The following is a 15,322-nucleotide window of genomic DNA, read 5'->3' on the forward strand; positions in this document are numbered from 1 at the left end:
AGTCCACTGAGCCACACCAGCCAGGGCCTAAACTAAAAATCTTTATATAAAAAGTAAGGCTTAGAATCAGAGATAAATACACTAATGTGCTACCTGGAAAAACAAAATGTAGTCACGCTTCATTTTGCAGTATCACTGGAAAGTGAGAGGGGTCCCAAATGTAGAGAGTAGAAATTTAATCTGATTCATTGAAACTTCAACCAGGATCAAATACAACAGATTAGGGGAAGAACACTGCCATATCTATCATCTATATGCTAAGGGCTTTATATGTATTATCTAATTTAATATTCAAAATGTAAAAGACAGCTGTGACTTTCTCCACTTTATAGATGAAGACATTAAGGGTCATAGAGATTTAGTATGTACCCAGAGCTAATAATAAATGATAGAGTCGGGATTTGAATCTATGTCTACCCAACTCTAAAGACTAGTGTGTTGTATTCTCTGAAACTGAAACCTTCAAGAATAGTCCTAGAAAGACAAAATCCTGCAGGGCTCTAAGGCCAAAGAATAGAACAGAGGAAAAGTTCTACCAACTGCTAGAAAATGTAGTTTGCAGATGAGCAAGAAGGCAAGACTATTCAAACCCTTTTTGTTTCTCACATCTTCAAGGAGAATGATTTTCAATCTAGAAAGGGTAGGACAAAAGAAGAGACAGAAGTCCTACATAGTTGAATCAAGAGTAAAGGAAAAGAGTTCAATTCTTGAGGATCACACAATTGATGTCCAAGGCCTAAAGGAACTTGCAAATGTCACCTCAGTATTCTTACCAATAACCTAGGGAAATCATAAAGAATAGGTTATTTAAACAGAATGGAGATGGGTAAATGTTGTTCTGATTTTCAAAGATAGATAAAGAGGTAAATCAACTTCAGACCAACATTTCTAACTGCCAAGTGAATCTTCTCCTAGATATTTTTAACATAATCGAAATTCTCTAAGTCTAACCCAGAAGCCCCACCCTCACCCTACTTCATTTTCTCTCTCAAAATCTGCTCCTTCTCCTGAATACCATGGCTTCCTCAAGGGCAATGCAGTCCATCCAGACTTTCACCGGAAACCTTTGGGCTATACTGTCTCCTAATTCACACTCCTGTACTACTCATCTTAGATCCTAACCTACCTTAAATCTCTCTTCCTCTTTCCATGTCTCCTGCCTCAACCCACCATTTCCTAAGGACCCTTATGACAGCATTCACCTGCCTCAGCTTTGCTGGCTGCAGACAATGCTCCACACTGCTTCTAGAAATGCCCTGAAAAAGCTGTGGCCCCTCCTCTGCTCTGCTTCCACATCTCCTCATCCTCAAATGCACCATCATTTCAGTCACCTCCAACTCCCTGAGGTTTCCCGGAAGTGCCAGGTACTCACACTCCTCTGGGTCTTTGCCTAGACGGGCGCCCCTGCTCAGTTTGCTCTTTTCCGACTCTTCTCTCAAGAGTCAAGAGAGAGGTCACTTCCTCCTGGCAGGCGCCTCACTGCCTCTGGCCTCCTCCGTGCAACTACAGCACCCACTTTGTGACCTGTGACAACACTCCGGCCACACTTCTCCCTCCTCCCACTCTGCCCACAAACTAAGAGGGACTGCAGCAGTTACCTTGGCATTCCCAGTGATGAAAATGGTGACCAGCACAGTATTCAAAATACTCATTGAATACTGAATGACTGAATCCTGAGAATTGACAAGTGAGCCTGATTTTCATCATTTGCAAAATTTTAAAGAGCAGATGGGGAACCAAACTAGGTTGACCAAAACCAAGTCTGGCCGAGCTATGCTTCCCTTTTTTATAAGGTTATTTGGTTGGTTGACAGGATGATAATATAGGAAGTGTATTTTGGTTTCAGGGGAGCATATTTTGGTTTTAAGAAAATGATGTAGTTCTATTTTTAATTTTTTGAGGAACCTCCGTACTGTTTTCCATAATGTGTTAATTAGCTTGATTGTGGTTACCATTTTACAATGTAGACATATATTAAATCATCACATTGTATACCTTAAATATATATATAATTCTTATGTGAATTATACGTTAATAAATCTGGAGGAAAAACACTGTGAATTGGAGTCCACAGACGTTGTCTATAGCATCTAATTGAGATGTACTTTCTCTAAATCTAGTATCTCTGTAGATAAGAAGCTAAAATGTACAATAATGAAGTTATATGAGTTTAGCTAAGTATTCATTTTCCCAACATTTTTTTCTAAGCTTCTCAGTATATGGCAGGTATCATACTTTATTCTAATTTTGAATGTTTCCAGCAGTAGGAAGAGTATATATATTTTTTAAAATATGAATAAAAAATATCTTTAGTATCAATTACATTCTAGGTATCTGACAAATATTTAAAGAAAAGAGTAAGGAATGAGAGAAGTGGAGCAGACAGTGGGTAGGAGAGAGGAAAATGGGGCAGGTAAGCCCCTAGTACCCTTGAGCTTTGTTTTTCTTCTTTTTCAACATTTTAATGAGTAACCAGCTGAACGTGTGGGAAGAATATAATAGCTAGCATTCAGAGAACACAAAATGTGCCAGATAGGATGTGTCAATAAGCACTATCCACAGGTCTCATTTAACATTCACAGTGACCTCGTCAGGCAGCGCTTGGTTATCCCCACCTGTCCACAGTCCCTCCTCCCCTCTGAAGGTTACTTCCTGGTCATAGGGATTTTTATCTGGAACTTAAATTAATTTCTGTATGGTCTCCCAGTCTCTGTGATATGTCTGTTGGAAACTGATTCTTGGACTCCTTCCCACTTCCCCAACTCTCCTTGGGAGCAATGTTTATATTTCCTTCTACAGTCCATCAAGATTTAATTAATAATTAATTATAAGGCAATATGTAAGTCAGTAAGATTGCTTATAAACTGGGGAAATAATAACAGAAAGAATACTGTGCAGTAGGGTATATTAGACAAGCTCTCCACAAGCCTTTATGTTTCAAGAAGTCTGAGATCTGTTGTGTAGAGAACACAGGTGTGAGTATATATATGTGTTGTAGGGGATCTAATGAAGGAGAACAAGCATTGAGGCAGAAAATGAAGGAGAGTAAATGTATCTCTTTTGGACACCCCAAACAACTGAAGTGACGTATTAAAACTAAGAAAACAAAAGGGACCAAGACCAGAGTTCTCATAGGCCACAAGCCAGCAGGACAACCAAACCTGGAAATGAGCTCCTCTGCAGCCTGGGAGCACAGCTGCATCTGGGACACCTCCTCCGTGGCCAAATCAACGGCATGTTGGATGTACAAATGCGTTCGAAGAACTGGTTTATCAGAATCACACTTCTGTTTCTCTTCCCAAGATTTTAGAGTGCTTTCAAAAGCCTATTTAAAGTCAACATTACAATGAACAGGTTTAAAGCTCTGAGGCCTACATAAATGTGTATTTAGATATTATATGAGTGACTTTGAAACTACTATTGTTTTTTTCCTAATCTAACACATCATTAAATAAATCATAAGTACGAAACACATACTTTAAAGTTTTCCAATATACGATAAGTAAAAAGTAATGTAAGAGATGATAAATATATATTACTAAAATGTTAAAAAAAAAAAGGACAGCTTCAATCTTTATTATTATATGTGTAATAAATAGGATGGACATAGGTAGTCTTATTTGTTATGTGTGTGGCTTTAATTAAAAATGCATATTCTGGAAAAGGCATAACTATGGATATAGTGTAAAGATCGGTGGTGCCAGGGGCTAGGGTAAAAGGGGGAGGAATGGACGGGTGGAGCAAAAGGAACTTTTAGTGCAGTGAAACTACTCCGTGTCATCCTGTAATGGCGGATACAAGTGATTGTACATTTGTCAAAACCCACAGAATGTGCAGCATTAATAGTAAACTATGGACTTGAGGTAATAATATTGTATCAATATTAGCTCATCAATTATAATGTACTAATACAAGATTCTAATAATAGAGGAATTCCTGTGCTTCTCCAGGTGATGAGGTATGTGGGATCAGAATTAGATTTCTCTATACTTTCTGTCTCATTTTTTTTGTAAACCTAAAAGAAATTAGTCTATTAATATTTTAAAAGACTGAATAAATATTTGTTCATATTTAAAACCATAATGACTTAACTGTCAGATTTAAAAGACAATTTAAATCATTTTCCTTAATTTCTACTTTTTTATGATAATTTAAGATTCTTTTTAGAAAGCTTGATAAAAATCTAGAGGAAGGTTTTTGGTTACATACCCTGTCCCTTGTTAGCATCTGAGCTCTGTTTTTGTGCACAATTTTGATAATCCCTGGAGGCTGAACCCACGCTTCGCCATCCACCTGCACTGGCACTCCCTCATCACCAAATATGGTGATTTTTACTGTACGACACTGAAACAAAACAGGTTATTTTAGAGTACAAATCATCTTGAGAAACTGACACACAATCTGCATTCCAGCTCGACCTTTGGTCCATGCTGTGGAACAGTATGTTAGACTTTTCCACTTGTGGTGACATAGTGGTAACTGACATTGGGAGAACTTAAATATTTTATAGATGTAGGAGTCATGTAAAATAGCTTCCCCAGTGTCCCACCTAGTAAAGTCAGGCGTCATTAGAAAAACAAACCTGGGCTATTCGATGATGCTGTAGTTTAATGACTCTTGAAACCGCCATTTGCACACTATCAAATACTGCAACGACTTCCAGGATCTTGTCATCAAATGATGGTGCAGCGAATATCTGAAAGAGAAAACCACATTACACTTCCACTAATAAAATTAAAGTTTAATTAAAGTGGCACATCAAGCAATGTAAACTCTGTAATATACCTATTTTTAAAAAATCATGAAAATACTAAGAAAAATAAATATTAGTAGGAAATGATAACCCCAAAACAAAAATATCATTGAAGATGGCTTAAAACAAACAAACATAATAAAAACAGGTTTTGAGACCTTCATGACACCACACTCATGCCCCTCATAATTCATCTTGGTATTAAATATCTGAAAGATAACTCTGATGTCTTGACAAAATGATGCATGCAATTTTAAGTAAACCTAAAAATCCTGAGAGGTGATAGAGATTTCATAAGGTTAAAGTTAATGAACATGCAGATTATGATCCAGTTTACTTGGTGTGTTTTTTAAATTAATTTTAAAGAGAGAGAGGAAGGGGTGGGAACAAAAGAGAGAGAAAGGGAGAGGGAGAGGGAGAGATATCAATTGGTTGTTCCATTTATTTATGCATTCATCGGTCAGTTCTTATATGTGCCCTGACCAGGGCTCAAACCCACAACCTTGGTGTATTGGAACAATGCTCTAATCTGTGCTACCAGGGCCACCTGGTATGTTCTAAGGGAAATCTTTCAAGGTGTGACAAAGTAATATGTATATGTGCTTTATATCTTAATACAACAACTCTTTAGAGCATTTGAGAATATGGACATAGGAACCTCACGGGATAAAAATCAGGTAGGCTTATTTTGTTTTGATGTTAACTGTGTTTTCAAAAAAATAACCTAAAACTTTAAAATTTCACCTGTGTTGCTTTGTCCGTTTTACTCTCTTTTTTACTATATCATAAATAATTGTGCATTTCAAAAAAAAATTATTCAGTACAAAGTAGCATCCTAATTAAAACTTTCACTGAAAATGTCAGAACACAAATTTGCAAATGTTGATATTTCATATCATTTTTTAAAATCAGACTGCCTAGTTTTAAACTATGTATCTGTTACTTATTAACTGTGTAAATTTAGCATCAGTTCCTTAATTGATAAAATTTAGATGAAAATCAGGCATTAAATAATCAATGTGTAGTGCTCAGAACACTGACTACCTAGTAGATGTTCAAGGAATGTTAGCTTCATTTATCTTAATATCACTGATTTCTTCCCCTTAAAGTATTTGAGTAGTGGCAGGATGACAAAAAACTGACTGCTAATGTTAGTTTTTATACCCCAATAGGATTGGAATATATTCATATCATGAAAATTACAAATGTTTTCTAATTTATTTCACACTTTAATTCCTGGCTGCTTATTTATGAGCTCCAAGAAGATGGGTCAGTGGATGTGTTATACCATAAGCCTCATCAAAGGCCTATCACGTAATGTATGTGACTCTTCAGACGGTAACACTGCTCATTTTTGTTATATATACTTCAATAATTGTGCCCTCTCTTTTTAAAAGCTATTTTGAGAACAGTTAGCTTTGTTAAGTTTTTTTTTTAAATATATAAAACTATGAAAACTAAACAAAAATAGCCCCCAACCTCAATGGCCAAAAGAACCCTCTTAACATTCCTAAAAATAATTTTAAAAACAATATCACATTTAGAAATAAATTTAGAAAACTGAAAGTACAGAAAGGTATTCTGGTAGACAAAATAATGTCCCCCTCCACCCCCCAAAATGTCCATGGCCTAATCTCTAGAACCTGTGAATGTGATCTCATCGTATGACAAAAGAGGCTTGACAGATGTGATTAAATTAGGGATCTTGAGATGGGAAGATTATCCTGGATGATGCGGGTGGGCCCAATGTATTCACAAAGATCATTAAAAGTAGAAGAGGTAGGCAAAAGAGGAGATCAGAATGATGCAATGTGAGAAAGACTCACGCCACCTTTGTTGGCTCTGAAGACAGGAAGGTGCAACAAGCCAGGGGATGTGGGCAGCCTCTAGAATCTGGAAAGAGGAAGGAAATACTTACATCGTCCTCTTTAGTTCCACCCCAAAAGTTAGTGCCTCCGGCATAGCTGGGAATGTTCAATACTGCTATTCCTTGCAGACTGGGGAGAGGAATATATTGTCCATCACACTGTAAGGTAAAAAGCTTAGAAGTTAGATATAAAAGGCAAAACCACTAGTTTGGAAGCCAAAAGTATACCAAAGACAAAGGGTGATGGAGGAAAGTGTGCCAGTAATGACTGTTTTCCTGTAAAAATATTCCTACACATTACTTTTATCTTATTTGGTTTTAATTAAAACAATTTAAAGTGTAAACAACTATAGCAGAAGTTTTTATAGCAAACTGCACTAAAAAAAAGGTTTACTTCTTTCAACCAAATTCAGGCAGTACTTTTCTTGAGTTTCTTTTTCAGATCAGTTATTATATTCTTACTTATATTATGCTTATTCTGGTCCTTATTTTAAGCATTCCTTTGAAAGTGGCTGCTGTGAGGGTGGACTCTGAGTCCTAACCATCCCATCCAGCATCTCTCACAAATCCTGGTATTTTGCTGGTGCTCTGTTACTAACTAGTGACTGGTTAAACTCAAAACTGAATTTTTAAGTATCAGAAACAAAACCAAGAAAAGAAAAAGCAAGTCTAAAACTATCTTATACTCCATGTCTTCTAATTAATCACTTAAAAGAAAATTACATTATCACTTTAAAAAGAAAAAAGAATCAATTATACATGACATGAATAAATTCTCACTGAATAGAGGATTTAAGCCTTCATTTTAAAACAGAAGAGCTTGCAGGTGCCATACTTAAAATACATGCTATATTTTCATTAAATAATTCTTACGTTAACACTAACAGAACTTTATAAGAACTCCATTTCAATGTCCAATCAAAATTATCTGCAATCTTTAGAACAAATGAGAATCCAGTTTGAACCCATTTTTCAACCATTTGAAATAACTGAGAATGTTATACTTGATTTACGCCCCCCACCCCGACACAGGCATTTTTAAAAAATTCCTTTCTTCACTTTTGCATGAAACACAGTCAAAGTTTCAGACTGTCTTCCAGCACCTGGGGCCACTCCTGGCACCGCAGCTGGTGCTCAGTGTATGTTAAATGGAAGAACACTAAATATCTTCCCCTGAACTCAATATTCTGAACAGACACCCTTGTGTTCTTTAGAAAGATTTGAATTCTATAACTAACATAAAGGAGATGAAAAAACTATCACTATAAATACAAAGAAATATTTCAAAAAACAACTCAGAGCGATCCCCTAAAGTTTTTATAATAAAGGTCATATACAAGTGCAGTAAGTTCAAAGCTAACATGATACTCCAACCTGAAAAGCTGAAAGCTTTCCCCGTGAGATCAGGAACAAGACAACATACTCGATCAAAAAACTGTTAAAATAAATGAATTTAATAAAGTTGCATGATACAAAATCAATATACAAAAATCTGTTGCATTTTATCTACTAATGATGAACTGTAGGAAAAAGAAATTAAGAAAAAAAAATCCCACATATAATAGAAGCAAAAAGAATAAAATACTCATAAATAAATTTAACCACAGATGTGAAAAACCTGCATATTGAAAACTATGCCCTTCCTGGTGTGGCTCAATGGGGTGAGCATCATGCAAAAAACCAAAAGGTCACCAGTTTGATTCCTAGTCAGGGCACAGGCTTGGATGGCGGGCCAGGTCTCCATTTGGGAGTATGTGAGAAGCAACTGATTGATGTTTCTCTGGCACATCAATGTTTTTCTCCCTCTCACTCCTTTCCCTTCTCTCTAAAAATAAATAAATAAAATCTTAAAAAATTGATCTCTTCTATCTTTAAAAAAATTAGAAGACTTTAATACAAGAAATTAAAGATACAAATAAATGTAAACATATTACTTGTTCATGGACTAAAAGAATTAATATTTTAAAAATGTTCATACTACCACCCTGGCAGGTGGCTCAGTTGATTAAGTGTCATCCCGTACACCAACAGGTTGCAGGTTTGATCCCCCGTCATGGTGTGTATGGGAGGCAACCAATCAATTTTCTTTCTCATGTCAATGTCTGTTTGTCCATCTCTCCTACCCTCCCTCCCTTTCTCTCTCTCTAAAATCAAAGAGCATGTCCTTGGGTGAAGATAAAAAAATAAAGAAAATAGAAAAATAATAAAATATTCATACTACCCAAAGCAATCTACAGGTCCAATGTAATCCCTATCAAAATCCCAAAGTATTTTCTCAGAATTAGAACAAATAATCCTCAAATCTGTATGTAGCCATGAAAGGCCCCAACTAGCTAAAGCAATCTTGAGAAAGAAGAAAGCTGGAGGCATCACACTGTCTGAATTCAAATTATATTAAAAATCTATAGTAATTAAAACAGTATGGTATTGCCATAAAGACATATGGATCAATGGGACAGAATAGAGAGTCCAGAAATAAATCCATTCATATATGGTCAATTATTCACAAAAAAAGAAGCCAAGAATATACAGTGGAGAAAGGACAGTCTCTTCAATAAATGGTGCTGGGAACACTGGAAGCCACATGAAAAATAATGAAATTGGACCACTATCTTATACAATACAATACATAAAAATTAACTCAAAGTAAATTAAAGACTTGAACATAAGACCTGAAACCACAAAACTCCTAGAAAAAAACATAGGTGGAAAGCTCTTTGACGTAGGTAGTGGTGATGATTATTTGAACCTGGCACCAAAATCCAAAGCAACAAAAGCAAAAAAAGAATAAAATGAAACAACAAGAACAAAGAAGTGTAACTATATCAAACTAAAAACCTCTGCACAAAAAAGGAAACCACCAACAAAATGAAAAAGCAACCTACTGAATGGGAGAAAATAACTGCAAGTCGTATACCTGATAAGGGAGTAATATCCAAAATATATAAAAAAACTCATACAACTCAATAGCAAAATAAACAATCTGATTAAAAATGGGCAGAAGATCTGAATAGACCTCTTTCCTAAAAGACATAAAGATGGCCAACATATACATAAAAAGCTTCTTTACATCATTAATCATCAGGGAAATGCAAATCAAAACAACAATGATATATTACCTCAAATCTGTTAGAATGACTATTATCAAAAAGATGAGAAATAGTGTTGGTGAGACTGTAGAGATAAGAGAACCTTTGTGCACTGATGGTGGGAATGTAAATTGGTGCAGCCAATATGATAAATACTATGGAAGCTCCTCAAAAAATGAAAAATAGATCTACCATACGATCCAGCAATTCCATTTCTGGAATTTATCTGAAGAAAATTAAAATACTCTTTTGAAAAGACATATACATACCCACGTTCACTGTAGCATTATTTACAATAGCCAAGATATAAAACACCCCAAGTATCCATCAATGAAAAAATGGATCAAAAAAATGTGGTGTATATGTTATAGAATGTTATCCAGCCATCTGTGACAAAAAATTCTTTGAGGGCCTTATATTAGGTTAGTAAGTCAGAGTAAGACAAATAGCATATATTCTCTCTTAGATATGGAATTAACAAAAGAAAAACAAGCTGAAAGACACAGAGAAAAGACTAGCAGTTGCCAAGAGATGAGGAGTAAGGGTAGAAGAAATGGCAGACATTTTTTAAAAAATAAATTGAATTAAAAACTTATAGAAATAAAAAAAAAATAAATTAAAAAATTCAGAAGTCATAAATATTTGTAAATGAAAATAATGTAAAAATAATTTATAAATGAATATACTTTAGTTGGAAGCATGGTATAAAAAAGTGAGTATCTTCAGAAGGAAGTTCTACTTAAATTGCTTACTTTAACATACTCTCTAATAGTTTAAAAATACATTGTTAAATTATTTCAGTTATTATTGGTTTCTTTTGTATGTCTATGTATTTTATATAATGCATTCAAAAACAGTATTTTGAGGTCAAGATGCAGCACAGGTAAACACAGCTTGTGTCCTCACACAACCCCATCAAAATTACAACTAAACCATAGAACAACCATTATTCAGAACCATCAGAAATTGAGCAGAATGGAAGTCTTACAACTACAGAATTAATGAAGAAACTGCATCTTGACTGGTAGGAGGGGAGGAGATGCAGAACAGGCAGGCCCCGCACCCACAGGTGGCAGATAAAAATCAGGATGGATGTCTAAAGAGTGAAGAGTCCCAGCCCTACACCAGGCCCGCCAGCCCAGTGGCAGGAAGGGAAAACTCCATATAGCAGGGAAGGAGGCTGCGGAAGACAGAAACTACTGAACTTCTTGGAAGTTCCTCTTAAAGGGCCCATGCACAAATTTGCTCCAGCTCCCTCCCTCTGAGCTCCAGCATGAGGGCAGCATATTGAAAGGCATAAGAGACACACAGAGGGGAACTGAATTGTCCGGCATCAGGGTGAGAGCTGGGAGGATACCTATCTCCTAGACAAAAGTGCTGGCAGAGGCCACCATTCCTTTTCTCAGCCCTTCCCCCACAGAGTTAAAGAGCCAGCAGGTGGGTGCCATATCTGAGACTCCATCAACCTGGCTCACACTGCATCACCCAACTTTCAGGACCACCCAATCTGTTTCCAAGTGGCTTTTCCATATGAATGGCTTATGGCTCATGCTTCAGATTTTCCTTAATTATCTCAAACAAGCAGCATCTGACTTCAGTAAGCCCAATACCCCTCACTAAGTTGTCCCAGGCCTGGCCCTAGCTGCAGCCAGCCTCAGTTCACAGCTTGGCCTCTCCTGGACAACTCCAAGGCCAGGACAAGTAGCAGCCATCTGCAGATCACTTTGTAGCTTAGGTTGTGTGACCCTGGACAGAACATAGGCAGTGGATCACCTAGGATGTGCCAACAGCAATCAAGGCTCAATTACAACAGGAGGGTGTACCAAGCCTACACAGTGGGCACACCTTGAGTACCCAGCTTGGGTAATACAGGAGGTTGTGCCACTGGACCCTACAGGACACCTACTACATTAGGCCACACTACCAAGCCTGGGAGGTGAAGTAGGTCTACCTAATACATAGAAACAAATACAGGAAGCCTGCCAAAGTGAGTAGACAAAGAAACATGGCCAAAGGAAAAAAGCACAGAACAAAGTCCCAGAAAAAGAACTAAAAAAAATAGAGATAAGCACAATTCTAGGTACAGAGTATAAAACACTGGTTATAAGGATGCTCAGTGAACTTAGTGATAATTTCAACAGCATAGAAAAGGGTATGGAAACCATAAAGAAGAACCAGTCAGAAACAAGGGATACACTAATTAAAATAAAGGACAATTTAAAAGGAATCAACTTCCCTGATCAGGTGAAGGAAATAGACACAAGTCCAGGACACACATAGAGTGCCAAACAAAATGGATGCAAAGAAGCCCACTCCAAGACACATCATAATTACAATGCCAAAGGTTAAAGATAAAGAGAGAATCTTAAAAACGGCAGGAGAAAAGCAGTTAGTTACCTACAGGGGAGTTCCCATAAGATTGTCAGGTGATATCTCAAAAGAAACTTTGCAGGCTAGAAGGGATTGGCAAGAAATATTCAAAGTCATGAAAAGGAGGAACCTACAGCCAAGACTGCTCTACCCAGCAAAGTTAACTGTTAGAATTGAAGGGCAGATAAAGAGCTTCCCAGACAAGAAAAAGATAAAGTTCATCATCACTAAGCATTATTATGTTTGTTAAATTGTTAAAGGGACTTATTTTTAAAAGAGATCAAAACTATGAACAAGAAAATAGCAATAAATATATATCTATCAACAATTGAATCTAAAAAACAAACTAAGCAAACAAGAACAGAGAAAGAATCATGGATATGGAGAGTGTTTTGATGGTTGCCACACAGGAGAAGGGTATAGGGGAATGGGTGAAGAAGTGAGGGGATTAAGAAGTACAAATAGGTAGTTACAGAATAGTCATGGGGATGTAAAGTACAGTATAGACCACACTACCTATGGAGTAGCCAAAGAACTTACACATATGACCCATGGACATGAACAACGGTATCAGGATTGACTGAAAGATTAGGGGTTGGAGGGAGGTAAGGGGGGGAAATTGGGACAACTGTAATAGCATAATCAATAAAATATAATAAAAAAAACAATGAGGATAGTGTAAGAAGCCTCTGGGACAATTTCAGGCATACCAATATTTACATCACAGGTGTGCTCAAAGGACAAGAGAGAGAGCAAGAAATTGGAAATCTACCTGAAAAAAATGACAGAAAACTTCCCTAACCTGGCGAAGGAAATCCAGAAGAGTCCCAAACAAGACAAATCCAAAGAGGCCCAACCAAGACAAATCATAATTAAACTGTCAAAGGTTAAAGACAGAGAGAATCTTAAAAGCATCAAGAGAAAGGCAGTTAGTTAAAAGGGAGCCCCCCCTAAGATTGTCAGATAATTTCTCAAAAGAAACTTTGCAAGCTAGAAGGGATTGGAAAGAAATATTCAAAGTGATGAAAAGCAAGAACATACAACCAAGATTACTTTAATCAGCAAAGCTATCATTTAAAATTGAAGGACAGATAAAGAGCTTCCCCTCTCCACCAAAAAAAAAAAAAAAAAAAAAGAAAGCTAAAGGAGTACATTACCACCAAATCAGCATTACATAAAATGTTAAAGGGTCTTCTTTTTTCAAGAACAGCATTTAATAACTGAACTTTCCTGATTCTGTGCCTTTTCAGCAAGTAACATTTATCTTAACTTTATAAGCATTGATGAATCAAGATAGTTGACCAAATAGTCAGTCTGTAGAACGGGAAGTATAAGATGTTTATCTTTACTAGAACATTTAGTTGATAAGGAATAAACCAGGCACCTGTTCACATTCCAGTGTTAGGAAAACACCATAATAATAATGCTCTGCTTAATTCAATGAACTGTAGATTTAAGATTTGTTCACTTTTCAGTGTGTAGCATATACCTGAATTACAAATATCTGGTTATAAAAAAGATACAAGATAGGAAAGATATGCCTATCAGCATGAACAGTGAGCCCTGGACCAAGGGTAAAAGAAAATCAAAGTCACTTTTCAGAGCCATGACCCCAACCTTCTTTCTCCTGTTATTGGAGATTTAAATCATTTTTGCTTTCCTTAATTTCCTTTTAAAAGTAGTAAAAGATACTAAAAAACCTTAAATATTCAAAATATCTTTTTCTGTTACTAACTTGTTAGAAATAATTGGAACAAAATATATTTCAATCAAAAGATTCTATTTATGACTAATGTTGTTTTCAGGCATTTGTGAAACCAGGCATTTTCCAATTGGGTCAGTATTTGGAAGTTTAAATGAGGAAATCCATTAAAAGTGCTATCCTATAAATATACTCCCGCAGCTTCAACCTTTTTATAGGGTCTCATCACTCTGCAGTAGCATCCAAGTTACAGGAGCTAATGATTATGATAATTAATGGAATCACTCATACCCAGTATCTATACCTTCTGTAGTAGAACTGTGATTACTATTTCCATTTTTTCCCCTTGAGTGTTTAAATGCTAATCAAGAGGAATTTAGGCCAAATGAGCTCTGCAAATACAATGAACTGCCTAACAACAATAACCTGAAATGTCTTTACTTCAAATGAACTTACCTCAAGTTGAACCCTCTGTTCTAAGTTCTTGTAAGATCTCTGTAATAACTCCCGGGTTCCGAGGACCCCATACCACATCAGGTTTTTAGTTCGGCTCCTGATAATAAACGTTGGCAGGCAATTTCAGTGACTATTATTAAGTTAGTCTTTAAAGGCAGAGCAAGCAAGAGATAATAACTGAAATTAAAGTAAAATTGCCTTTTAGCAATAACATTATTACTATTACCAAAATTACCTGCATTTTTCAGGATGCTCCTCTCTCTTATTATTAAATTCTAATGAAATTTTTGCATCTAATCCAATTCCAAAGTAATTGTTCATGACACATTTTTCTGAATATCCATCTCTATGATAATAAGGAAAAGTACACTAAAGTCAATTTCAGGTTCATAACAATTACAATTTATACACAGCACTTAAAATCATTAAAGATTCCATTCCTGAGAATAAAGCTAAGCAGAAATCACCTCCTATTTACAATATGCACGATCCCAGTGTATGGGTATAAATGTTGATAATATATAAAGGAATGGTGGGAAAGACAAAGTGATGAAAGAATCATGGGAATGCTTTTGTACCAGTCATAACAAAATCTTAGTTCTGTCTCCTAAATGAGCACCCCTCCCCGACACATACTACACACACAATTGGGAAGGGTGCCAATACTCTTTTTTCATCATTAAAAAGTTTACTCTACTTCTCTTATCAATGGACAAATATATACTGACCAAAAAACTACTAGATCTATTCCATTTTTCTAGGTGCTTTGGCAAGTGCAAAGTTTAAAATATGGTACTAGTTGTTGAGGACTGTCATTAGAGAAATTAGAAATAATAAAGGCAAAATGAAATATGAAAGTAAAAGGAAGCATATATTGAACTGCCAAAAAGAATTTTAGGAGTTTTAGAAGGGAAGAAATCAATATGGGCCAAAAGGTACCTGAAATAAGTAAGCCCAGAAAATAGATGTGGAAAGATTGCAAGACCAGGAAGAAAGGAGGTGAAGGGAAGAGCATGAATATGAACGTGAAGGAGTCAATGAATAAAATATTCCAGAGAAAAGTGAGTGGAGCGGTGTCTCGTTTT

The 15,322-nt window shown here is 36.1% G+C and overlaps 1 protein-coding gene across 1 annotated transcript in view; it reads right to left on the bottom strand.

The window, feature by feature from the left end:
- DGKH (diacylglycerol kinase eta) overlaps window positions 1–15,322 on the bottom strand; it is a 204,703-nt gene that overhangs the window by 15,598 nt on the left and 173,783 nt on the right. The window contains exons 20-25 of the mRNA XM_054586384.1: window positions 14,473–14,583; window positions 14,238–14,334; window positions 6,672–6,779; window positions 4,583–4,696; window positions 4,210–4,344; window positions 3,162–3,325 (exon numbers count right to left, since the gene is read on the bottom strand). Coding sequence (XP_054442359.1) covers window positions 3,162–3,325; window positions 4,210–4,344; window positions 4,583–4,696; window positions 6,672–6,779; window positions 14,238–14,334; window positions 14,473–14,583 — 729 coding nt within the window. The remainder of the gene's footprint in view (window positions 1–3,161; window positions 3,326–4,209; window positions 4,345–4,582; window positions 4,697–6,671; window positions 6,780–14,237; window positions 14,335–14,472; window positions 14,584–15,322) is intronic.

This window comes from Pteronotus mesoamericanus, unplaced genomic scaffold (genome assembly GCF_021234165.1).
Source record: "Pteronotus mesoamericanus isolate MK-2021 breed Mesoamerican mustached bat unplaced genomic scaffold, CSHL_Meso_final contig_94, whole genome shotgun sequence".
NCBI classification, from domain to species: Eukaryota; Metazoa; Chordata; class Mammalia; order Chiroptera; family Mormoopidae; genus Pteronotus; species Pteronotus mesoamericanus.